The sequence below is a fragment of the Anas acuta genome, chromosome 13, assembly GCF_963932015.1.
Source record: "Anas acuta chromosome 13, bAnaAcu1.1, whole genome shotgun sequence".
NCBI classification, from domain to species: domain Eukaryota; kingdom Metazoa; phylum Chordata; class Aves; order Anseriformes; family Anatidae; genus Anas; species Anas acuta.
The window spans coordinates 6,008,845-6,035,394 of record NC_088991.1 but is presented as its reverse complement, the minus strand read 5'-3'; the positions used below and the strand labels follow the sequence as shown (position 1 = coordinate 6,035,394).

The following is a 26,550-nucleotide window of genomic DNA, read 5'->3' as shown; positions in this document are numbered from 1 at the left end:
TTTGAGTAAGGCAGATCTATTTCAGCACCATAACATTTTATTAAACTACACTATCAAAATCACATTGATGGCAGGGAGAACATTGCTATCAGTGCATATTTTGTGTACTAAGACTGTAGCCTCCAGCACTTGCTGAGGAAAAGGACATTGAAACAGAATCCTTCATAGCCAAAGAGACGGTAGAAAACTCTTCTACAAAAATGAGGGCAGTTAGGGGCTAGTTGAAAGATCAAAGGGAACCACTTCAAGTCAAATCAGTCAGTGGGAGCTATTTTTTTAAAAAGTTTGCTTGTAACTGGTGTTTGTCAACTTCCTCATATGAGATATGAAGATGCTGATAAACAGCAGTTTTCAAATAGCATCCCCTGTCCCTGCAACTGCCTGATCACAAACCCACACAAATATTGTGTACTGCTCCTTCACTTGTGAACTGTGATGCACACACTTGAATACAACAGCTTGAAGTATGCTACAGTTATAAAAACCTGCTTCATTTCCTAGAAGAAACAATAAAAATTAGCAGAAATACATTCTATACAGAAGTAAAAAAAAAAAAGTTGTTTCAGACCAATATTAGAATACACCAGGTTGAAGTTAAAAAGTCTTACTTCTAACACCTATACAGCTATTTCTAGTCTCCCCAGGCCACCGCCATGTAACACGCCACAGCAGTGGCTCAGAGCTGCTTTCTGGCACAAGCAGGGCAACCAGCAGCCTTTTTAAGCAAGCATCCTCAGGACCAGTTTGTAAGAAGCTTTTTTTTTTTTTTTTGCAACAGGCCTTCCAAAGGGTTGCAAATAGAGGTTAGTATGAAATAAGGCTCTTCTCAGTCTTCGTGTGAAGACTTGTATTTCAGTAACGTTTTGAACGGTGGGAACATGGTAAAGCAGTTGTGTTCCACCGCTCAGGACAGGCTCTTGACAGAGTATTGGAAGGCGAGGATTGTTTGCATTCAAGAGGAGAGGAACTATACACATCAGTCCCAAAGAGATGGGTCTCTCACGTAGAGGATTGTTTTAAAATAATGTTCTCAAAGCCCAGCCAGCTGGGGTTCTGCTTCACAGAGGTGTTTGGCAGTGCATCGGCATTTTGGTTGTGTCAGTAACACCCATCCTTCCAGGAGTCGTCCACAGTGTTCTGAGTGGTCTTTGCTGATTGAAGAAATCTGGTTTGAGAGACAAAGAAGTCACTACCAGCTACAAGAAGCAAAGTTCCAGGTAATCTGTTGGTGCACACAGGAACGAATGCATGTGTGAAGCTTCAGTTTACACTGGGCTTTTGCAGCATCTGTCACATGACAGTGCCAGCAGCAGCCTGTTTTAGGTAAACTGCTGCAGAAACACAGGTACCCAGCCTGCCCAGCCCTTGCACCATGAGGCCCACGCAACAGGTACAGCAGCAGCTATTTCAGGCAGCTTAAAGCAATTGAGTATGAATAAATACTTCAGCAGAGACCTATTTAACCTGCTGTGCTACCTTATGAGCACTACTGTGGGTTTTCCCACACCTGAGTCTAGAACAATTTTTTTCTTGTGAGTATGACTGAATACATGAACTACATTCAAGTTGTATGTAGAGTACTGCTACAAGTCAAGCACCTAAAAAAACAACAACAAAAGCCCACTAAAGGGAATTTTTAAGTAGTAGACACATGTCAGTTTAAGGCTATAAGCAGACGTTTAAAAATCAGAGTACAATATTCCTTAGCAGGCTGATATTCAATCAAGTTAATTTCCCATTAAAAGTTTACATTAAAATTGTGCTGCGAACAGCTGTAAAAAAAAATAGCTTTGGGCAATTTGGTAGGGGGCTTGCCATACACAAGAATACAGCAGATGGCTGGGGACAATGGGATAAGAAAACATTGCTCAAATGGCATAAAGCACATAAAGCAGTCCATGCATGTAGTTGTTAAAGCCATTTTAGAGATTTTAAGGAGATTGGATATGTTCTAACTAAACAGCTGTTGCTTTAGACTATCTGCAAACTTCAGACATCTACTGTCTAAATATTTAAGTATCCAATCACAAAAGCTAAAGAGCTAGAAGTAATTGTAAAACAAATTCAATTGCATCATACTGGGTTAAAATACAACCTCAAAATCATTTCACTTATGCAACAAGAAGAAAAATTACATTTTTTGGATACCATTATGTTTGCTTTTTCTTTTTTAAGTTACTTTAATGGCATAGGACAAAATAGTCAAGGTTTGTCTTAAACATATTCCTATTTTCCAAACCCTTCTAAAAACTCATTAGGTTTTGGACAATGCCCACCTAGACTCATAGCTAAACACTAAAAAAAAATAAAATATTTTACGAGAAGCAAAATTAGAGTACCACAGTCAGTCATCTGGGAAGATTATTATATTAACAGAAAATAGAGTTTGTCTTTTGAAAGATTTTTTTCCTTCCCCAAACCAGGTGTATGCACCAAATAAAAAAAGTTTTGTAACGTTCATTTCTTATACAAAAAGATTTGAGCCTATGGCTCCACATTTTCCTGGACAACTAGCTTTGTTTAAAAAATAGATGAAGAAATAGAATTATTTTTTTTTAACTGATGGAATACCGAGACACAGAATATTGTATGACTTGGTCACAGGGCATTTAAGCAAGAAGCTGATGAGTTCTAGCCTATCACTTCACACATGCATTCACTGAACTTAATTTTAGTGGTATATAAAGGAACTGCAACTCTTTATTTCCTGACTGGCAGCAAAGTACTTAACCTCCATGAATGTAACAGCTTTGTGCTACCCTTTCTTTAATGGCTTCCTAACCCTACATCTAAACATCTGCATTAGAACAGAGTTTAATTTTCATATTCATGGAGATCCATAGGCAGACACTGTATTAAACAAAATCCATCCAGCTGCCTCTCATGAGAAATAATAACCAGTTTGAGAATTCCAAAAACAATTTCCCTGTTTTAGCTATGATTTCCTGAAAATACCAGGACAGACGTGCTGAGCTATCATCTCCTACAGCTTCACCTGCTGAGACTGTGAGATCCGAGCCTTAAGCTGTTTTCAATAGTAGACACCATCAGTAGGTCATCAGTAGGTCTGACCCAAGCTTATATCCATGGCACACTTTAAAAGAATTCCAAGACTAACATCACTCTATTAAAAAAGTTTCTAATTTGTAAAATGAAGGTAGACATTCAGGTCTGTGAAGCTTAACATCTTACCTCTTGGACGGCGGCGTCAGCTTGCTCTTGGGCACTGAAGATCCTCCAACAGACGTGCGTGCTTTAATGGGTGAGTTTTTGGCCACAGTGACCATGTTGCTGCTTCTAGTAGCGGAACTGCTACTGGAAGAGCCTGTGCTAAGCGAAGAACCCTGCGGCTTTCGAATTCCACTGACAGGATTTGTGTAACTGCAGGCTTTTACCGGCTGCCTGGGTGTTAACAGAGAGTTTGTGCACGACCCGGCTTTCATTGGTTGTCGCACTGTTAAGGGAGACTGCCCAGCACTGGAGGAATACCTGAGCTTACTGGGAGCCAGACCTAGAAATGGAAAGACAAAGAAAGAATAACCTAGTTGGCAACAGTATTATAAGAACTCATCAGGACACAATGCGTCTCAAGGGCCTTGGTTTTAGTTAGGGAGGTTTAAATAAAAAAAAGAAAAATGCACTACAGCAATGTGTAGAAGGTATTGCACTGACTTGCTGATGGTTGCTGAATTCTTGAAAGTCGACTGCTTGGCACCTGCAGGTCCGACTCCAAGCTCCGGCTGCTCCTGACAGACTCTAGAGCTCGAAGACTCGTCCTGGCTAGGTTGGGCATGCTGTGGCGCATCTCCTCTGAAATCAAAAGCAAATCCACTGTTTGCTGCTTCTGGTAGCAACCACGAGGTAAAACCGTTCAGATTATTAAAAAATCTAAAAAGTAGACAAGTATAGAACTAATTCCTGAATAAACTATTTCCAGTAAATAACAACAATTTCGAAATGAATGCTTCAAAATATATACTTTTTTTTTTTAATTAACTTGTACCAAGAGCTCACAACTAGCCTACCTTCGCTGTTCGCGTACTTCAGCCGGTCTTGCATCGGGCTTTGCACGGATCTCCTTGGGGGACGGATACGGGAAGTAGATGCCCTACTATAATCTGTACTGGAAGAAGGGGACTGGCATCTGGGTGAACTGAGCGGAGATGGCGAGTATCTGTGAGCGCTGCGGTATGACAGGGAACAGTCATAATCATCCTCATCCTCAAGGCTGTACGTATCGAACTCCTGGTCACTGTAGGTTCCTCTTCGCAGGGAGTGAAGGGAGGCGCTGGAACTGCGACGTGATACGGAAGCAGAGCTAGAGGCACAATCCTGACGGAGACCTGGAGGCAGAGGGCAACACAGCTCAAGGTCACCACATGTTAAAATAACAATTCCTTACCCATAAGCAACACAAACTCAGAAGCAATACTTCCATCAGTAATTTTTTTCACCCTTGAAGGAGACTCAAGCTGATACAACTGTCTTTACTGAAGGCTCTCTCAGCACACTGAATCCCTAAGCTGGAACAGGAGTCACCTGTATCAGCATTGTTTAATTAGAGCAAATAATTAATATTCAAAATGACCTAAATTACTCCTTATATCACACACATGAGCAGCTGTGCTTGTGGACTATGTACTGCCATGCAAGCTCTGTTAAGTGAGCTCTGTAAATGAGTCTAAATTACACCATGAATTTTTCAGTGCAGTTAATTATGCACCCACCAGCATTTCAATGTGAAACAAAGATTTGAACTTATGCCTCCAAAGGCCTGCATTTACTGATATCCATGGTGCATCTGCCTAGGTTACTTATATGTCCTCACCCAACTTGTGCCTTTATTTAAGATTTCTTGCCTAATAAAATGCAAGCAACTTCTTACCAATAACTAATTTAGCGAACTCGTTGATTGGGCTTTTGAAAAACGTGTTAGTCAACATTCTTAAAAACTCTCTTCTCACTGCATTCCCTCCGTCGCAGGGAATAATAAAAAAAAAAAAAAATTGTAATTCTCTACTTACCTCCCTTCACAATACAAATATGAAAAGGGTACATAATTCTGAGGATGAAGCAATCTTTTCATACCTCGCTAGAAACTTTGTGATGTGACAGGATTTCTCTGCTATACTCGTTGTTTTTTTTTTAAAGTGATCACAAAGCATAAGAAAATACTCAAGTTTAAAAAGAGAAGGGCCGTTACTTGCTTTATTCCCTTTAACAGAACTTGCTGCACTCAAGCATAATGAAGCAATAACACGATCTTTTGCTCTTTTTGGTCTCATATCCAAATTACTGTTTCATAACATCTTTTATATTTATAAAGGTACAGTACTAAAAGGAGGTGCTCATCAGAAGAAAAACAGAGACTTTCATTTTCTGTTTCCAGTAAATCAAAATCAATGATTAATTTGCACAGACCAACAAATCCTACAACTTTGTTCCACCTTGATTTTCAGTCAGGACTTCTACAAATTGCACTGAGGTCAGCAGTGAGTTTTTACCAGGAACTTAATGGGAACTGGCCCATGGCCCTGAAATCCCCATGCCGTGACACAGACATGCTTTGCGCTTGGTTAAATTTGCAGAGCTGTCTCTAAGCACTTTACCAGAGAAAAGCTTAAGTTGTAATTTCAGCTCTTTCAGTGTTAATGCTCTTGAACTTTTGGTGTACTCAACACAGCCATAGAATACAACCTGCGTCTTCTGTGAAAAACACAGCTTGTAAAATTCGGTTCTCTAGACAGCTTCTAATATGGTTTCATGCTGCAGTTAGGCAACCTTGCTCAGAAAAACAAAAATTTACAAGCAAAACTGTTTGCCGGGTTATTTTCTCAGCTGGATCAGTTCCCCAAACCGACACACACTGCAGCTCCACAGCTGCTCGCGTTGGCTGAAGCAAGGCAACAGCAGTCAAACAACTCGATGAGCAGCTGCTGTCTGAACTGCCACTGCTACAGAATGGTTACTCATGAAACCTCACCTGTATTTGAGAGATGGTCTGGGTTAGAACATTTTGAAGACTAAAGGGTACTTGCACATTTAACAAGGCTGGGGTTTGGGATAATACTTTCAAGACCATTCTCTGCTTTATAAGGTATAATCTTGACAGTGTTACACAACTGCTAAGTTTAAGTGGCAGTTTGGGTCTGTAGACTTTTAAAGGAAGCCCTTGCAAAACACAAAGGTTACAAATGATCTATCAAATCCTTTTGTTGTTTCGGGAACAGAACAGTTGAAATCCACCTACATTTATCTACAATTCTAAAACTGTATCACACAGAAAATTGCTGCCACATACTTTCTTCCTGAAGGCGTGCCATAACCTGGACATCAGTCAAGTCCTGCAGTTTGTATCCCATAGAGATGGAGTCATCAGATGTGCTCAGCTCACTGTCCACAGATGACTGAGAGCTCAGTGCAGAATGCATGCTCAAGTAACCTTTAGAAGAGAAATAGAAAAAACATTCAACATCCGTATACAAAGCAAGAACAAGCAGAAGAATATTTATTCCAGTAATAAAGATCAGTACAGTTATGAAGTTAAGGTATGATTGCTAGAAATAATTAAGAAGTTAGCAGTGACTTGAGAACACAGTGCTCGGGGCTTTAACTTGCAGTTTTAAGGAGGCAGAGAGTCTGCATGGGGATGAAATTGCCACCTTCTGGACAGAAGGTAACAAAGATATATATATTTCTAAGTTCAAACCTGCCAATAAGATCAGTATTTATTATTGCTGCCGATTTTGAGGAAGGGGCAGCTATTGATTTAGATATTAAGCAGCAGAGCTACATGAAGCATCTGCTAAGGTGTTGATGAGCAGGAGGAATAGGAGTAAAAGGATCCAAATGGCTTTCACACTACAATACCTCAAAAATCATTCACACAATTTGATTATGTAAAGTACAGTTTATACAGGATTACCTCCTCGTTTTAGAGGTTTATATTCTTCTTTCCTCCCATCAAAAAACAAATTCTCTTTCTTACAGGAAAGGATACAGCTTATACATAGAGCAGGTCATGGAACCTTTACTATAGCTAATAAAAAACAAACTGGAAGGATCTTTCTGCAAAGGGAAGCCTTTCAAAAACCAGGCATTAGAAAGAAGAACAACCAATTTGCCTTTAGAATAATAAATAATAACAAAAATAATCACAATTAGCACGTGCAGACCTTCACCTACTAGTACTTTTTCTGAGGTCAAGCAAGGCAGTGTTTTCCATGGTGTACAAGCACTACTACTTGCCACAGAAATAGGAAGACAAGAACAAGTCATGTAACTCTTGGGTTATGCTGGTACTTGTTCTCCAGATGTAGGCAGCTTGCAAATAACCCCGTATACAGAAATCAGGTATCACAACAGCTTTTGGGTTTCCTCCAATACTTTTCTTCCTGGCAACTTGCTGTTACTGCAGCAAGGGTAAACATCACCAGCAGTTAGCCCGTCCCCATCTGTAGATGGCAGGCAGATGCAGGCAATGTTACAAGAGCCTTGCTGCCATTCCATCAACATTAATTTCAGCTTGGGGTAGTATCTTTGAAAGACAGCAGGAGAGCTGGTGAATGGTTATTACACTAGCCTACCTCCATCTTCTCCCATTTTAGAACATCCATACTGCTTTGTATATATAAAAAAGCATTACTAGAAAAACTATTTTTAGAAAAGCTATTTTAGAAGACAGAACCCCATTACCTTTGAAGAAATTACAAGGTTGTCTAAATATATATAGTACTAAATGCGAAGAAAAAAAACAACAACAAAACACAGAAATACAACCAATCTGATAGAAGATAAAGCTGTAGATATGCAAGAGCCTATGAATACTTGCCATCTCTTAAAGCTAGAGTAAGATTAAGGAATACAAATCCTGCTCAGACAGAGATTCAAGCTCATCACTGACACAAGAAGCAACAAGTAGGCTGTTACAGCATCAGCAGATAAATCAAGAACAAAACATCAGCCTCCCATTGCATCGATATGATGTCATTCACCACCTTCACTTTAGCTCAGTTTTGCTATCTGTTTTCTAGGAAAAAAAAAAGAAGTATTGAAAGCAATGTAGCTAATTGACTAATTCTCAACAATACTACAAGTGACACTTGAAATAAAACATTTTGTCTGTTCTCAGCAAAACATCTACAAATCATTCCTGAACAACCCTTTTAAACAACAGTTAACTCCATCTTGGGCAAGAAAAAGCAGCATATTCCCAATGTGATCTCTTCAAGGTTTTCTTTTGCACCAGTTGTTAAGGGTAGTAACGGACAACACTGAATACACACGTTTCAAGTCCAGGTGTAAAACAAGTTCCCTACATGGGTATTGAGCAAAGTGCTTTCTACCGATGAACTTCAAACTCCTCATCTGAAAAGGTGTAACGTTTTTCCAGTTTCAAGATGCTTACATATTGCATAGTAGTGTGACTGTGGTGTAAGGGACACATGCGTGCACTATACAACCACACTCACCCTCCAAACTAAGACAGTCCAGTGTTAAAACTGAACTTAATTCCAGGGATTGCACCTCCAGGATGCAGTATAATGAATAAACTACAGGTGCTCTAGAAACATTTCACTGATTAAAAGAGGAAGGCTGAAGTGCTCTGATGCAAGCAGCAGAAAACGACAGAACACAAAGTACTACCTGACACTTCAAACCTGGGAAAAGTACAACCAACTTATCTTGTATTAGTTGACAGACACGATGATCTTCCAAAAATCAACACACTTCCCTTTCTGGCTCTCCAGAAAAGGTTTAAAGACATTCTGAGGCCAAGAATAACAGAGACTTCTCACTGACTGAATGCATGTCAGTCTAGTTCTCCTGTGACACCTGGGATTCAGTGTCTCAAAGGAAATGGCAAGGATGTAATAATATAAGCCTTACCCTACAGACATGCAGTCTGCTTGACTCACTATATCAGCTAAGTATGCAGAAGTAGTTGAAATTTAGACCTTGATATTATTTTGAAACTCTTAGCAGCAATAAAAGCACAGAAAAGAATGTCTCCATAGAAGAGAAGATGAGACTGGATGGGAAAGAAGAAATCAGGAACAATTTTTAGACTGTAAGAAATGTCCATCAATTGCCTTTTTCAAGTTATTCATTAGTTGACAAAACTACATTAGCAATAAAATGAGAGAGAAACTACAGAAGGTTACAAAAAAGTTCCTCCTGTCACACTCTCATAGTCCACCAGAACAGCTTCAGAGGTAAAGGAGGAGAAATACATGAATACTGAATCGTTTTAAAATGCAGTACACACTCTGCATGCAGTCAAATTGCTCAGAAGAAACTCAGATGAGTTTCTGTATCTTTGTAATGGCCTGAATTTGCTGGCCTTCTGTAAGTATATTCAGATGTTGATACTTGGTTGTTATTTGTGGACAGGGAAAAAGAAGTTATTGAAGAAAATATACATCAGGATTATATAATTTGTTTCTTCTTTCCTGTTGTGACTATCACCTCCCAGTTTAATACAGCTTTTTTTAAAAGCAAATTTCCTGCTTTAGTTGCGTGTATCTCCTTGTATTTCAAATTACAGGTCTATTTAGAAACAGTCAAGAAGGAAGGAAAAAAGCCAAAATACATTTACATTCTATCATCAGTAAAATCTGTAGTGGCTCAACATTGCAAGATGAACTGATTATGGTTTTCATTTCAGAAGCTTAGCACTATGGATTTTGGAAGAGCTTTAAGTTGCTGTTGAACATTTTTCACTTGAACTGTCAGGAAAGCTCTGTTTTTCTGAGAAATAAAAATAGATCCAGATCAATCAAGTTGAAAATGAACTTTGAACTCTGTCAGCACTTACATAAGGTGTGTTTTCAACAACTGAAATTAAAGGAGTGGGAAAGGAAAGAGCCACAGAACAGGTGCATAATAACCCTACGGGGAAATGGCCTGTGCTATGCTCTCTCTCTTTATGTGGTACTCTTGACAACTTCAGATTTGCAAAGTGGATGATGAATTTTAGAAATTGCACAGACACTTCAGCTTTAAACAGTAACTGTTTCCATATGAAAGTGATGAGATCATAAATCTAGATTTAAACCCTGCTGCTAACCATCTTCATATTAAAAACCAAGAAAACCTATTACGGACATATTAAAAAAAAAAAAAGTTTATTTAGAGCATTTTCCCTGAAGAATTCAACTATCAAAAATAATCAGGTGTACATGCACCCTTTTGTTTACAAAACAGAGCCAAGTGTTCATTTCTATTTACAGCAGAAAACCAGCAGATCTCCTGCAGCTGTGAAAACATCCATATGCAAGGTGGTGGTGGTTTTTTTTTTAAACAGGTTCTTTTAACATCAACTTTCAAGCCAGAAACTGTTAAATATGCTTTATGTTTCTAAACATGCAAATTAGGATACAGCATTCTCCACAAGTAAAAAAATAAATAAAACCACCAAGGAAGACTCTTGATAATAAGCGAGGAGGCAAAGCATTTCTACTTGGAAACTGAGCATAAAGTGCATCAGGGATCAACAATGCTACTGAAAGAGCCTGCGTGGACTCTTAAGGCTGCAGCTTAAAAGCAGACACAGACTTAAGGCCAAGGCATTTAGGAGAAGCTTCATTATTATAATTCATTAATATAGCCTTCTGACAGGAATTTTGTACAAGTTGCCCTAAATTACGAAATCTTACTCCAAACACAATGAAGTCTGATGGAAAGCTTCTGCTATTTGTGTTTAGTTTTTCATTCAGACAGTTCACAGACAAGCACAAGGCTTCTTTTTGACTATATTAATCAATATTTTCAAAAGAAACTTCACATGCTCAAGCCAAAAAAACAGAAACCAAGTAACTTTATATAGTTAATACCTACATATAACAATGTTATTCGAGACAAAGGTGTTTCCCCCCCCCCAACATCTGTTTTCTATTTTAAATCTATTATAATTAGTACAGTTTAAAGGATACTAAAAGTTATAAAAACAAAACCAACAAAAACTACAAGACATTTAGAATGCAAGGAGGTTTTCTCCCCACAACAGATGAAACCTGGGTAAGAGAGCAAACTAAAAGGAGAAAACCCCATAGGTGAACTTACAGCTCTTGACAGCTTTTCCCTGTGTCCTTTAGTAATACTCCTTGCATTTTAAACACCACAGGGTTGCACTGCTCTACTGACATGCCATACCTGAGCTGCCACAGGTTAGTAGTGCTTTGTTAGTCGATTTGAGATGCCCGGGAGAGTTTAGTGCATTGCTAGAGGAGCATGTCTCTGTATTCAAATTATGTGCGCTTGGTGATGCCAGTGGACTGCAATACAGGTTTTTCCATCTACTGGCTAGAAGGAAAAATACAGAAAAGCCACAAAGGTTATCAAATTATTATAAAAAAAAAAAAAAAAAAAAAAAAAAAAAAAGAGCATAAGTTAAAGAAAGGCATTAGGACAAACAAAATTAAATGTTGTGAAGGATGAACTTCGAATGAGACATCCTGATGGCGTCAGTTACAAGATACAGGAGGCAAAACAGTGCCTGTTCCCTTGGCTCACTCTCCACTTTAACTTGTTTTTGTCACTTCTAAAGAATTCCAAGAATAACTTCTGAAAACCACTTTGAAGAAGTTGTATGTTCCTGAAAGTTTCAATGCTGGTCTTCGAAGATGACTGTTTCCATAAATATCTGTCACTTTTATACTCTGTCTTCATTTTAAAGAGCTCCATTGAACTTTATGTTTAAACGTATATCATTTTGAATTCTTAATGACAGAATCAAACCAGCATCAAAACTATAAAAGCTATGACTTTAAATTAAAAGGAGAGCAAATGACTATGAAAAACAGCTATTCTGAAATATTTATTCAAAACAGACTTGCATGCAAGTTAGTGGAACGATCAAAAAGAAGCCAGGTGGCAAAACTCAGTGCATCCATGCTTACTGAATTTGGAAATAAGCAGCTACAACATCAACAAAATGACTCACTCCGTGATCTGCGTATATTCAAGGGGCTGCTGAATTACCCACCCCTGAAATCCAGAGAACAGTAGCTGAGGAAGTGAGTGAGAATTCACCATATAAATACAATTGTTGGTCGCCCACCTCCCCCCCAGTGCACACAAATATTAAGTATTGTACTTAAAAAGACTACAAATAAAGCTTGATACATTTCAGTTAGAAAGCAAAGAGTTAATCAAACCAATCTTCATTTAAATTGTTAAGCACAAATGGTTTATAGAAGTAAATGAAGTTTGTTCTCAAACTACATTCAGTTATCTTAAGTCAGGAATTTCAAGGCTAAACTCAAAGTGAGCCTGGTTGCGAGCTGCGCCAAAACACTGCTGGGATGTAATCTTGAGAAGTCAGCAGCCTCCGACTTCCTATCACTGAGTTAGAACTGCTGCTCAACCTGAAATCAAAATGATTGCATTCATATAGAAGACAAAGCTGACACCCACGCAGACAACTATTTCTGTACCAAATTGGTTGTATTTTCATCAGTTAACATCAAAATGTTAAAATGATAATTAATAAAATGTTAAGGGACTCCCAAGTGTTAATTCTTGCAGAAACTCCACTTATTGAAGCACACAGCTAACCGCTGCTTTGTGTTTAGGTGCTCCTGAGTCGAACCAGACAGATGGGGCTGCAGCACGTCCCACTCTGCAATGCTTTTCAGTGAAGAGTTGTTAGAAGGAAATAATAAAACTAGATATCCCTCCAGCTGCGGGGAAAATCACAGCTGCCTGTAAAGAAAGCTGTATGATACAGAAAGCTGCACAACATAGAAACAGATTATTTATTCACTTCAAATCCCTCAGCGTCTTGGCTACAAGCAATTCAGCTCAGGACTTGCACATTTTAAATACAAACCAGGAGCACATTTTAAAAGACAAAAGGTAGGATTATCCACCAGATGGTTTCCAGGTGATGGGCTATGGATATGTAGAAATAAAATAACAAGCTTGGTTCTGTAATGAATAAACTATGCATCCATTCTCCGAGCTTCTGTATCAGTGAATGATTAATATGGGATTGATCCTTCTGTGCTTTGAAAAAGGAAAATAAAAACATCTCCCTGCCCTGCTTTAGAGAATAATAAAACTGGAAGCAAAACTAGTTTCCCAGCTCACACCATTTCTGCAAGTTCCAGGTTTTAACATTTAATTATTAGAAGCTCTTAGTGTCAGACAATTACTTTACTCAGGTAATATCAGTAACAGTAAGATACAGTAAAAATACTCATCCTTAGAAAGAGTCAACATCAGTAGAACTTTTTACTTGAAAAAAGATGTAGCAATGAATTTATATAACCAACCCCTCCCACCCCCCCAAAAAAAATACACTTTTTTCATATATATTTTTACATTAAAAATTTTTAAGTACTAAAAAAAAAAAAATAAATTAAGAGTCTGAAAACACTGATATGAATTGTAGTGTTTTTAGGCTCTGCACACATTAAAAGAACAGAAAACAAGGTGGTCAATTTGTCATTAAATTTGTAGTGTCTGTATTTGCGTCTTAAAAAGATACATGAAGGCAAAACAGCAGGGTGCCTCGGTCAGTCTCTTACTTGCAATCAGTGCAGTTTTCTTAACGTTTACAGAACAATCTCTTACCTTGGTCAGCTGATGGCACTACTGTGGTAAACCGAAAGCAGGGAGGTTTTCATACAGTGACAAACACTGCTGCACAAATACGCAGTAAGAACACAACATCTGAAGGTGCTGTCTCTGCAGATACTCTCCAGGACAGTAACTGCAAACTTCATGTCTCTTTATTACTCCTCAATAACATAAAGCATGCAAGGGGAAATAAAAAGATACTCGAAGAAGCAGAGCCCGTAGTTGACATACCTTGATCCAGCCTGTTGATCAGAGTTCGGCAGGCTGCTTCTGTCTCAGGGCTGGGGTTGTCCAACACCTGGCGGCACCATTTTAAAGGTGAGCCCGTTTTCTGGTCCGCAGCAGATTTTCTCGGGGACACATACAGCCTTTGTAAGGATTGAAAAGGGACAGCAGAAACGCTCATTAATGCATGCATGCAAGCACAGAAGTAGCAGTTACTGAAGTATACTTAGCAGTAAACAACAGAAATGTTACCCAACTTAAAAACAAGGAAAAAAAAGGCAAACTGTGACTCAGAAACCAGATGTATTACCATGATAGTTAAATTCACCTAAAAGACAGCTTCACAGAGAAATACACAGCCTCTGCAGAGCAAGCTTCAGTCCTGACATGCTGCAGTACTGCTGGAACTTTTAAGCTGTTGAGCACCAACTTCCATTTGGCACACTCACCATCACCTATCGCCCCTTCCTCTCCCTCCATCCCTCCCCTCCAAAAAACATCCCATGACAAATATGACAAGGGTGACAAGGGGATTCTAATTTGATCTTCATCTTCTTTTAGAAGTCTTTAAATGTTTGGTTGGGTTTTGGTCTGTTAAAAAACTCCACAGGTCAGGGTGTTAAAGCTGTATTACACAAATGTCTAACATTTGTCTCCTGCCTCGTAACAACAGCTCTCAGCCCCTGCAGGAATTGTATAGAGACTAGCCACAGACTGACAGGATAAGCAATTTAATTAAACACTTTAGAAATCTTCAAACAATTAGGGAGTATTAACTGCACATTACCTTTCCTTTTTTCAATTGTTGTGTTAACTAAGTTCTAACAACGCCCAAGTTTTTGACAGTTTTAACACTCTTAGCATCATTTTGCATGCCTAGACTTATGTATAAACAGTTTAATTAGCTGAGAGCCTTGGATTATTTACAACTGATGATGTGTAAAGCAGAATCTTAACTATTCCACAAGTGGACAATTTCTCTCAAGAAAGGTCAAAGGGTATAGTTTCTGCATATAGTAATACATGCCTTGCTTCAATATCAGAGTTCCACCTAAATTGTCTTAATCTGCACATGCTAAAAGTATTTATTGTACTATGAATGCATTGCTACGAAAAGGGATTTAATAGAGCGTTCTCCTGGAGTCATCCAAAGCATGATACAAAAAGGATTCACAGGTAGGGAAGCACGTTCTGAGATGACAAACTTTAGGACCCCCGTCTGGGCAACTGATGGAAGGGTCTGAGAGGTGACACCTCTGAGCTCAGGAAGAAGCAGAGAGCAGACTGCTGAAAGCAAAAACTTTTCTGATCTTGTTAACAAGGCCATAAGATTCTCAACCAAAGGCTCAAACTGCTGAATTTGGATCGAAGCATACCAAAAGATGTAGAGATCTCCCAACTCTTTGAAATCTTTGAGGTACTAAATACCTTTCAGGAAGAGAGATGGTTTGAGACTAAATTTTGGGGGTTGAACAAGAAGCTGTTGGAGAAGGTTAGCTGTTCTTTGCAGACACAAAGTCTGCGGCTCCTAAGTCCATCTGTCTCAGCAGGGCCTGCTCAGCAGCCCTCTCCTAGCAGGAACATCGTGTGCTGCGGCAGCGAGACACATCAGGTCCTTCTGCTCTGGGTACTCCTCACACTGATATCTCATACTTAATTCAAAAAATCCCCCTTCCCCCAACAAAACTAACATAAATCATCTGATATTTTAGTAATTATCCCACTAATTTCTAAAAAAAAACCCTCATGTTTGAGCTACATAAACATTCTGGTGAACTCTCAGTTTTCAGGTGTCCTACCCATGAAAGCGAGGACTGGCCTAAAGAAAACAAAGAGCTGTGATGTTTAAAATACCACACCAACATCCAAACGTCCATCTAAGCTATGGCCCTGTCCCCTATCCTGCCCCCATGTTCGGACAACAGAACAGCAGATCGACCCAGAAGCTGTCCTTGCACAGAAAGCTCTCCAGGACTCCCACATCTTTACTGTTTGGGGCTACCCAAGTGAGCATCTCCACACACAACAGCTCCCTACAGATATTTTTTTTTTCTTATCTCCTTTTGGATCCCCCTCTCTCTTCTTTTAGCACCCCTGGCAGCCAACTGACGCGCTGGGACACTTCTGTTTGCTTGCTGTGAAGCTGTCACCTCCTATTTACTCCCAGTACTGCCCAGTTCTTGGGGAAGGGGATGCCAGTGGAGGGCAACTATTTTCCATCGTCTCCTGACATGCCACTCACAACTTTAGTGATCTTAATTATATTCTTGCCCCTGACCAGACCCTCTTTTTGGGGAGCAGAGGGTCAGTCTACATTGCCATGTCTCATGCAGAGGCTTTTTCATAGCAAGCTTTACATAAAACCACACACAAATAAAAAAAATTCCAGAAGCTAGTTTGCTATGGGAAAAATAAGTGCTGAGCAAAGGGAAGGCAATATTCCTGAACACACAGTATTATCTCTTATAAAAGACTCCACAAGCAAGCCTTGCTGTTTCTGCATGGGCAAACGAGCATTACAGCCACTCAGCCTGAATAAAACGGAGAAAGCAAAGCGCTCGCTCTGCCTGGGTTTGTTTTACAGTTCAGACCAAAAAAGCAGCAATAAAACCATAAAAAAAAAAAAAGAGGCCAACAGCCTCCTTAGGGCAGGTCACGCTGTTCTTTGCTTATTTTAGGTTTAGGGAGAAAATCTTGCTCTACTTCGGGAAGTCCTTGTTCTACTCAGCTCCTTTAATCACATTTCTACCCAGGACCGCACCAACACCGAATTACGATGCTCATTTGATTGCTGGAGCCACTTCCCTGCGAGGCAGAGCAACCTGCTCTGCGGTCTGCCAGAGGGCTCATTTTTTCAGCTGACAAGTCTATCGGCAAGAGACGGCCTCACTTACCATTTAACTAAACTCAATTAAGTAAGGACAACTCAATTTTTCAGAGCACTGCCAGGCAATCTATAGAAAGATAACGCCTTCGGAGGAATTCCGCCTTGATTTCACCAAGTCCGTGCTGCGCAGCTTTGGGTTCAACATTCCCCAAGCTAACTCGTCACAACATGCTCTCACGGCTCATTCTCCCACAGCTCTGCACACCACCAGCCTAACAAACTAAACCCACCTGCCCCATAACCAGAAGCAAGGATTTTTCTGGACAATATTCAGACCTGAAAGTCTGTCCTTATCACTGCCTCCACGGAGTGCCCTCCTCCATCGCTCTGGTGGCACAATAGCCATAGCAAGCGAGGGAAGTTCAGACAGCACCACGTTTGTAGCCCAACTCGAACAAGTTTTTGTCTGAAAGAGGTTTTTGTGACAAAGTAAGCTTGCTCTGCTCCGTTTCCAAATACGCAGGGTTTTGTTTCTGGTAGTTTCACCCCGTGAGCATGTTTGATTTGTCAGGATAACTTAATCCAGTAATCATTGGAAAAAATGTACTCAGGCATGCCATTAAGCGTGCACAAGGCTGCCAGTTTATAGGTCAGCCAAAGTCTTTGGGGTTTAGCAAATACCTGCTTAGTGAATAAGCTTTACCTTGCACTGTTCCTACAACTCAGCAGTTTTTGGTGGCGAGGATGTTCTGTTTAAAACAGCAAAAAGTTATGCTTTGAATATTTTCTTTTGTCAAATCACAAATGAAAACTAACCAATTGTTTAAATAGTGCCGAGGCCTAACACAGAGCTCAGGAAGCAGACGCTGGGCAGATATCTATTCCCAGTTTGATATATTGGGGATTTGCTGTGTCATTCATTAAATATGAATGAGATTTTCTAGAGCTTCTGTGAGGAAAACCTTACCCAATGCATCCTTAGTTTCTCCTTACTCTGTATGTGTTTTCCTTTCCCTATCAAGTATTTTGTGAACTGCACCTCTGCTAAGAGGCAAGTGGGTTTGGTTGGGCAGTAAGCACCACAGGAGGTTTTTTTTTCCCTTACGAATAATGGAAGAAAAAGTATTTCAAGAAATAAATCTGTGGCATTCCTTGCAGTTTATTCCAATGTACTAAAGCAAAACACCCGGTAGCGATTTTCAAGTGTTACAGGATACATGGGAGCCAGTAGCCACTATTGTTTGTTTTAGAAAATACCCCCTTAGAGAAAACAAAGAAACAACAAGGACCTAGACGATACTGTGACAACTTTCTTAAATCAATCTCTTCACTAAAAAAAGCTTCTTTACAATTTAGTAACGCATCAGATTGATTGTAAGAGCAAAAGCCAGCAGTGACTGAAAATTTAAGGTCCTCATCGTGCAGAATATTTATACAAGTCAACCTGTAGATCATAAAATGAGAAATGGGGCTGCAGAAAGTTCTATAATTAATACACTTGTGAGCTAAATTGAAAATAAAATGAACCTCTGTTGTTATGACACAAGCCTGGTTTATTACACGTCACCTACAGGCACTCAGCACCAGTACACAGGCACCAACACATGGAGACAGAACCCTGAGGTAGCTAAACATGTTTAGAACATTTTAGATTTATAAGGTACACCTCCAAAGTGCTAAGAAGGCAGCTAAATTCTTCTATAAAGCAAGCATTTCAAACACAATGCACTCATTTGCCTTTCCTTTATGTATCAGCCTTCAGAGGTGGATTTTCAGATTTATTACTGCACTGCTGCAGTTCCCAGTCTCCAATCTGACGCCGCTGTTGAACAGAAATATCAGTGATGGAGTGCTGAGGAAAGCAACAGTGGGGAAAAAATAATAAAAAAAAAATATATATATATATATATATATATATATATATATATATGTACACACACACAGTCCATGAAACGACAGACAAAAGAAACAAGGAGAAAATCCCTGTGGAAAACACTGCCCAAACACAAGCAGCAGAGCATTAGCTAAAAGAGCAGTCTGAGCTTTCATTCCCAAGAAACATAACTGGAGAATGCAAAAAACCAGCGCACAGCAGATCCCAGAGGCAGCACCACTTTTTTATGTCTCTCTAGCGACTAATCCTGCTGAACAAACCACCAAGAAGCGCGGCACTAAGTCAGAAGAGCTTCCAACAAGGCATTAGCCTAATCTCCTGACACAGCCACCCGCCTGCAAGAGCGAGGGGCACCCACAGGTCCCATCGAGGAGCGGGGCAGCACTGCTCCTGCTGCAGCCCCCAAGGCCCCGCAGATGGCCCCCTGCCCACCTCTCATTTCAGAGGAAACCCTCAGCACCTCAGGACAAACTCTGGCATTTCAGGCTTCCCCCATCACAAGCAAGCGAAGCCAAAACGCTGCATTTTGCACGCAGGCATCAGACAAACTGGTAGATTTTCCTTCCAGTTAACTCCACTCAGGCACTGGCAGTTACCAGCGCTGAAGGCTGCTGGTGGCAGCATTACCTTAGAGCTGCACAGAAAGGTTTTGAAGGAGCTCCTCTGCCCAAGCATTGCGCACAGCAGGTCAGACGTTGCCCCAAACATCAGAACGGCTTCCTGCAGCTAACACAAAGGGCTGCTAAAACAAGCTGGAACATCAGGAAATGGTTTTGGTAAGTCATCAATACATTAATGCCACAGAGCGAGCTGAAACAGTAATAAATATACCTCCAGCAGCTTTTCATAAGCTAACCTTGTCTGAAAAACTAACACCGTGCAAGTTACTGTCGCTAATCATGCAGTTGTTGGCAAGGGGAGATCCCTGGAAAGCTACTGCATGGCCTCTGAAAGGTACAAAGGGAGTCCAGAGATGGAAGGCAGTTAGAGCTCTCCCCAGCTTAGAGGGGCAAGATGTCACATTTCCAGGATGCTGTTGTCACCCTGCAGTGTATTGAATTAAATGCTGCAAAACTGAGCCAGAGCTAATGCTGAAAACATATACTCCGAGGAAGCTCCTAAATAGCAATTTATCTGTAGGGACTGGGCACACGGCTGGCTCAAAGATTATTTCAAGGGGTCCCTCCTTGCTGTGTGAGGATCCTGGGTTCAAACAGGAGACAGCACAGCACAAAGGTGATGGTGGCACAACCTGCTTGCAGTGGGAAGACACGATCTGGGGGACAGAAGCCCTGCAAGACACAGATGAAACAGCCACAAAGGGATTCACTTGAGTGGCACAGGGATTCATTCACCTCTTCACCCCACAAAATAAAAAATAACAGGATACAAGGCCGAGTAGATTTGCACATTCATGTAGACACACGTTTTACAGCTTTTTCAAAAAGGACCTCAACAATTTTAAAGAAACTTACAAATATTTTGTTGAATTTGCATGATTAGTAGGTTTGAGTTAAAAAATAAATCAATAAAAGGCAGAAAAACACACCTAAAAGTCTACCTGAAGCCCCATGTTAACCTGCTGGCAGTTTAGCTTTAGCCCCGGGGATGCAGAACTTTTGGCTTAAAGATCATTTCAAACAACAGCAATAGCACCACTGGGGAGGTGTGTCCAAGGGCCTCTTTCCACCAAGGGGAAAAGGGAAGCTGCTCAAGGCAATGCGTGGATGGAGGAGTTGGTACTCATCCCAATAACAGAAAAACAGGCGTTAGGGGGGATGGAGATAAAAATCGTCTGATCTGGTAATAAGAACGAGTGCAAAGCCCAGCTTCTTCAGTACTTGACCATTTTTCTCTCCCTCTGTCATGCAATGCCACACCAACAGGAACACTTTGTGTTTCAGAGGTGGGTGGAATGTGAATCACCTCATCGTAATTCCAAATCCAAATCCTCTCCCCCAAGTCTTACCAGGAAGGATAACTGACAATTTGCAAAACACCAAAACAGCAGCAGCGGTCTGCATAACGAAATGCTGAATACAAATCACCGCATGATGAACATCAAACTAAGCTCACGGAAAACTGTAACTTAATTCTTTCATGCAGGGAGTTCACAGGAATGACAAACGAGGCAGGACGACTGCACGCGTATCCCGTCGGCTCCCTCTGCCTTTCCACAACCAGCTCAGGAGCTGACGTGCACAGAAACGTGCCACAAAGGACTGGGCTGTTATCTAATACGGGGCAGAGACCACTGAAGCCTACGCCAAGCATCATGCTGAGCTGGACAGCACGGAAAGCTGACTTGCCCTCAGTTGGGCCTCGAGGATATTTACAATGTTGAACAGCTACTTGAGAAAGCGACCTAAGGAAGCAAGTCAAGGGACAGACACCAAAGAAGCGCAGAGTACCGTTACCGCCTGGGATGCCCTACCTCATGTTTCACAGGAGCTCATTCATCACACCCTTGTTTTTAAAAACAGCACACGAGACACCGGGTCTTGCTGACACCGAGGGAAGCTGCACTGCTAGCCCAGAAACGCCTGCGGTCTGGACCAAGGAACGGTATTTTCAGGGGTGCAGGAACCCAGACTCTACTTGTGCGTGCAGAGACCTGGGGCAATTCCTCAGACCCGCTCCGCCGTGCTTCCCCCTTGGCACTCCGAGTGCAACAGGCTTTGCTGTTAGCTCAGGTGGCAAAAATCCACACAGGAGATTTTTGCTGGAGGTTTCAAACCTTGTCAATCACGAGGGCACCAGAACAAGGCCACCCTCTGGTTTTGGAGTATTCTTAAAGCTGGAGAAGCAACACGAGGATGTAGGAACTACAGCCTCTCACTTTAAATGCTATTTTTTCCCCATTCCGTATTTGAAACTGGTTCATATTTTAGAAAACTACAACATAAGCTCTCGGTATTCTTTATGGTATGGAGCATCATCCCACCTACCAGAAGACATTAAGGAAGAGGTCGGGGCCAGTACCAGCCTGTCAGCTCAGCACCGAGAGGGGAACACAAGCTGCAGGGCGCTTCTCAGAGACACCAAAAATCATAAATGTCAAAGATCTGCTTACAAGATTATCTTCAATATTAGCTACTGCTTTTTTCCCATACATATGGTATTAAAAAAGACTGCAGCTATGACAATATAGTAAGCTATTCGCTTTGACTAATGCGCTGCTTGACATATTTAGTTATTACTTCTGTCCAGGCAGTACAAAATCCCCCCAGTCAGCAAAGCCACCTTATTAAAGTTGTTCCTAAATCCGTATAGCATTAAAAAAAAAAAAAAAAAAAAAAAGAAAACACCCACATATCCACTGTTATCTGGCTATTGCTGATAGGAACCCAAGAATATCAGCACAGACAGCATATGAGATGTTCTTGCAAAGTGAATTTCAAGTACTTGGCAATAAGCAGAGGCATGCGCTATTAATTCTACATCCATTATTAGTTCCTCACTTTCAGTACTTGGTAAAGAAGAACGAGGTTATTAGCCACCAACTCAAGGGGAGATTAATAAACTCAAGCCTCTGAGTGCAGAATCTCTCCTGGCTTCATTTCACAGTATTCATTGCCCATATAAATCTCCAGCTGTGTCTGGTTTCTTTATCAAGACAACCTAGTTTGAAGAACATCTCATGTTGTAGGCTATAAGCATGTATGAAAGACTGGAAATAAGGAAAACTACCAGCTTGTTAAATATACTAGCTTGTCAAATGCATCCCCTCCCCTCCCCCTCCATTTTTTTTTTAAAAATCTGATCAAAATGCTTTGTAGGTATGCTGGATTTTCAGTGACCAAGTTAGAACCAGTATTTGGGTGTTCAAATGAGGCTTGCATTGTGACTGTCAGTAGCAGTTACAAACAAATGAGGAGTCACATGTACCAGCTGCAGCCAGGAAAGGTGTGCAGAACTTTCTGACTGCCAAGGGAAAATAAAAAAAATTAAAAAAAAAAAAAAACAAAAAAAACAGCACATGATAAATCAGTTTTGAAGAGCACTTCTAACTTTCTGAATTCTTTTCCAAAACTAATGCTGAAAAGCAGTCTTACCTCATTTTGCCATCAGAAAAGTGCTTTCCCTGTTTCTTAAATAATAACAATAGATTTGAGCTGACATCATTAAATTACTGAGTTCCATGCCATTTACAAACAGAAGTTTACCCTCACTTGCAATAGCTAATGAATTTTTAGATTTTATGGCTTGTTTTGTATTTAGTAGCCATTCTGGAATGCTATCTTCACTGCCAGATTAATCTCCAGCTAAATAAGTTTGGAACACAATTTGTAGATCCCTGAGGCTATCCTACAAAGTCTTAATTTTAAGAACTCTGGATAAAATCTCCAGTCCCAGTTATTGCACGAGCTGGAATTAGCCTCAAACTTTAACTAGTTTTGGAAGGGCAGGGGAAATTAATCTGCTGATTTATACAGCCAGCTGTAAATGAGGCTGCTGGTGCAGTCCTACAAAGTAAGGTCAGTTAAGGATGACATCATTGATCTGTTTCAGATCATGTCACTAAACAAAAGAAAACGGTTAACTGCAAAGAAACCATACTCAGGAAATGGAAACGGATTCTTTAGAGATGTTAGCAAAAGCCACAAATTCCAGATGCTCTAGGATCTCAGTCTGCATTTTGCTAAATACAACATTTGATGCTTATGTACAAAGATTAAAAATCCACACTTCTGCACGTGTTAATGAAATAACAAGGAAAGGAGGATTTCTACACGTGCTGCAGCAGCTTCAGCAAGTACAGGGACAGACAAGCTCTACAGTTAAACTGCTTCAGGAACAAAAAAAAAAGTTCTGGCACAGTGTTCTTAAAAATAACAACAATCAATAATGTCAGGCACTTTCTTGCTGCTAAAAATCAAAGCATTTGATATCTTTAAAAACATGCTGCATGTTTAAACACAGACACTCGGAATTGCAGCAGCACGAGTTCCACGTATGAGCAAAGTTTCAAAATACATACCAGCTATCTTCCTCTTCATTGCAGTTCTCGAGTTCTAACACTTTCACTTCATCCAGAGCTGTGTTATTCAAAAGACTTTCTACATCTCCGCAGTTTTCATTTGGATTTTGTTCGTGTATTTTAACCGAGGCATCAATACCTGCAACGACCAAGTTTCCCATAAGCTCTGTGCCATTACTCCCATCCACACGTGAAGAACGCCTAACGTTATCATCAGTCTTCATTTCCGCATTGTACGTGTTGGAAGACAATCCCTCAGTGGCACTGTTACAACTATATTGCATTTGGGCATCTTTGTCTTTTCTTAAGCAATTGTTCTCTCCCTCCTCTTTCCTGATTTTGCTTAGCTTGTTGTGCAGATCTGCCATTATTTGCAACTCCTGCTTCTCGGTTATAGCATTGATGCTATTATTTATTTCCATCCCATTGAGACCAGAGTCGTGGTTATCCACGCTGGCGTGGATCTCGCTTGGCGTGGTCCCGAGCAGACTCCTGCGGCTCCTCGTTCTTAGGTGCTGATTCTGGATCTCCAGCCTCCGCACCAGTTCCTGCAGCTTCCGCACCTCATCCAGCTTCGGGCCGACCTCCTCGGACTCCGGCTCCGTGTCGGGGCCCATGGCAGAATTCTCCGTCGAGTCTCGCCCTAAGCCAGGCTCCAGAGCATGGTCCTGCTGTATGAGCGGGGCGCTCCCAGGAACTACCATCATCCAAAACGCGTGGCTTCACTGCAAGACACGACAAACATACAGGAGCTCCATAAAGATGCACGATATTCTAAACAAATTGGACCTAAAAACCAAAAACACTGACTTCTATAAACATAAACTAATGGTACTGGGGTATGAGGTGACTGAATTCAATCAAAATCTAGTGAAAAAGAACAAATGCATCACTATGAAGACTTCCAACACAAGCATAAACTACTCTTTTAAACACCTGGGTCTGCAACGTTTATGCTACAAATCAGGCCATATAAAAGGAGCCTAATTTAAACATGCACAACAGTTGAGTTCCCATCTGGCAACAACCAAAACACATGAGAAAAAAAACACTGATTGAGCAAAGTCAGGAAACATAATTAACAAGGTACTGACGTCAGACAATGACAGCATTAAGAAAATGGTAAAAACATCCTTTGTTTGCTGCCAGGTTTATCCTGCAAAACACACAGGCACAAAAACACTTGAAGACGTTTCTGTATCAACTTGTATCAAGGCCTGACTATGTATCAATGACTACAGACTGGAACTTCAGTTACTGGGGTAGGTGAAAATAGGCAGAGCTGGTGTATTTATTGGCGTATCTTCCTGTTGTCATTGAAGACACAGAAGCAAGATGTGAACACAGAAAAAAAAAAAAGGAAAAAAAAAAACACAAGGCAAAGGAAATAGAGAAATAAATCCCCCTGCACATGACATATCTGCATAAGCGTTACAGAAGGAAGCCATCTCTTTGCCATCCTCAGCCAAAGCGCTACAATTCATCGGGTGGCTGCGGGGGCCGTTTAGGGACCGTAGCTCAGGCAGCTTCACCCTACAGCTGTGTCCCAGCCTCTGGGAAGCCATAAAGAGACCCGTTTAACGGTACGGGGCTGCTTCAAGGCGCTGCATTTAGCAATGAGGGGTTGCTTGGGGTGCAGGCTCACAGCACACACCAACGCCAGTCCTACCCTGCGCTAGCGATTTACCTCAGCGCTCAGCTGCGACGTGCTTAGCTCCCAATCGCGTCTTCATTGAAAAGGAGCAGATCAACGCTACGTGGAGCGAGTAAACCAGGCACCCCTAAAAAAAAAAAATAACAATAATAATAATAAAAATTAAACCCCGTGTGGCAGGAGGATGGCACACAGAGGAGGGGCACGGCTCGAGGGCTCTGCTGCAGGTGCCGCAGCTGCGTTTAGCCCGGGGTCTGTGCGGCTGGAGCCTGCCTGGGCTCCCTGCCCCCTTCCCCCTTCCCCGCCGGCCTTTTTTTTCCCCGTTTCTGCCAGAAATCCTGTCAGCCCTTTATCTCCCACGCGCCGCCTGAAGGTGCAGGGCGGCGGCGTGACCGGCACAGAGCGCACAGCGGGCACCCCGCGCTCCCTCACCCATCCCCGGACGAACCCCCCCCAGCCCTAGGAGCACTCCCCGGGGGTCCCCCGGAGGCTGAGGGGCGGCACCCGGGCAGGGGGAGCCCGGCCCCGTGAGGGCGGCGGGGCGCGGCCATGCCGGGCCCTACAGCCCCGACCCCCCCCCCCCATTTTCCCGCCCTTTTACCTCAGGCGGTGCCCGCGGGGGAGGCTCCGTTCCGCTGCGATCCAGTCCGGTTCGGTCCGGTCCGCCCCGAGCCGCTCCGTTCCGCTCCGGTTCGATCCAGTCCGGTCCCGCCACCCGCCCGCCCGCGCCGACCGTTGGTCGGGGACCCGCGGGGCCGAGAGGGGAGGGGGCCACGCGCGCGCATTCGCCCCGCGGCCACGCCCCCCTCCCTCGCGCCGTGCGCGCGCCCGCCGCCTTCCCGCCCTCTGCGCGTGCGTGGGGCTCGAGGAGGGGGGGGGGGGGGGGGGCGCGCGGCTCCGCTCCCCTCACGGGGAGAAGGAGGCTGAGGGGAGGGGGGGGAGGCGGCGTTTGCGGATAAATAAAACGCTTTTGGATTCGTGTCTTTAACTCGTTTCTTTTTGTGGGGGAGAGGGGTGGTTGCGATTTTTCAAGAAGGTAATAAAAGCGGTATTATTTTTAGAAGAAGCGGGTGGCTCGTTTTGGGTGACGCGTCTTTTTTTCTGAAGGGGGATGGCGTGAGGGGATCGGTGACTGGTTTTGTGGCAGGGGGAGGGCAGCTCTCTCCATATAGACCAGATAATAATTATATTATTATTATAGGGTGGAAAAGACCCCCAGGATCATGAGGTGGGTGAAGGCTGGGCAGTACCGCTGAGAGCAGCCACTATGGCAGAAAAAAAATTCACCCAGCTCTTTTTATTACACTTCACATGGTTTGGTGTGGACCAAAGCTCCCTTTTGCCATGGTAGCAGCCAATTTTTGTGTGTGTGTGAGTATCAGCTG

At 41.9% G+C, this 26,550-nt stretch overlaps 1 protein-coding gene across 2 annotated transcripts; it reads right to left on the bottom strand.

The window, feature by feature from the left end:
* On the bottom strand, positions 1–25,976 carry LOC137863783 (SLAIN motif-containing protein-like). Of its 2 annotated transcripts, XM_068697199.1 has the most exons (10): positions 25,767–25,976; positions 25,199–25,292; positions 23,512–24,236; positions 13,816–13,952; positions 11,155–11,304; positions 6,302–6,442; positions 4,026–4,343; positions 3,673–3,810; positions 3,193–3,511; positions 1–1,165 (listed from the first exon to the last, which is right to left on the bottom strand). In XM_068697199.1, exons 3-10 carry the CDS (start codon positions 24,216–24,218, stop codon positions 1,099–1,101), a joined length of 1,977 nt encoding a protein of 658 aa, XP_068553300.1. In that variant the 5' UTR covers positions 24,219–24,236; positions 25,199–25,292; positions 25,767–25,976; the 3' UTR covers positions 1–1,098. The 2 variants fall into 2 exon arrangements, with proteins under 2 accessions (XP_068553300.1, XP_068553301.1); XM_068697200.1 differs by lacking the exon at positions 11,155–11,304 and having other exon boundaries at positions 25,767–25,975.
* Positions 25,977–26,550: the final 574 nt, after the last annotated feature.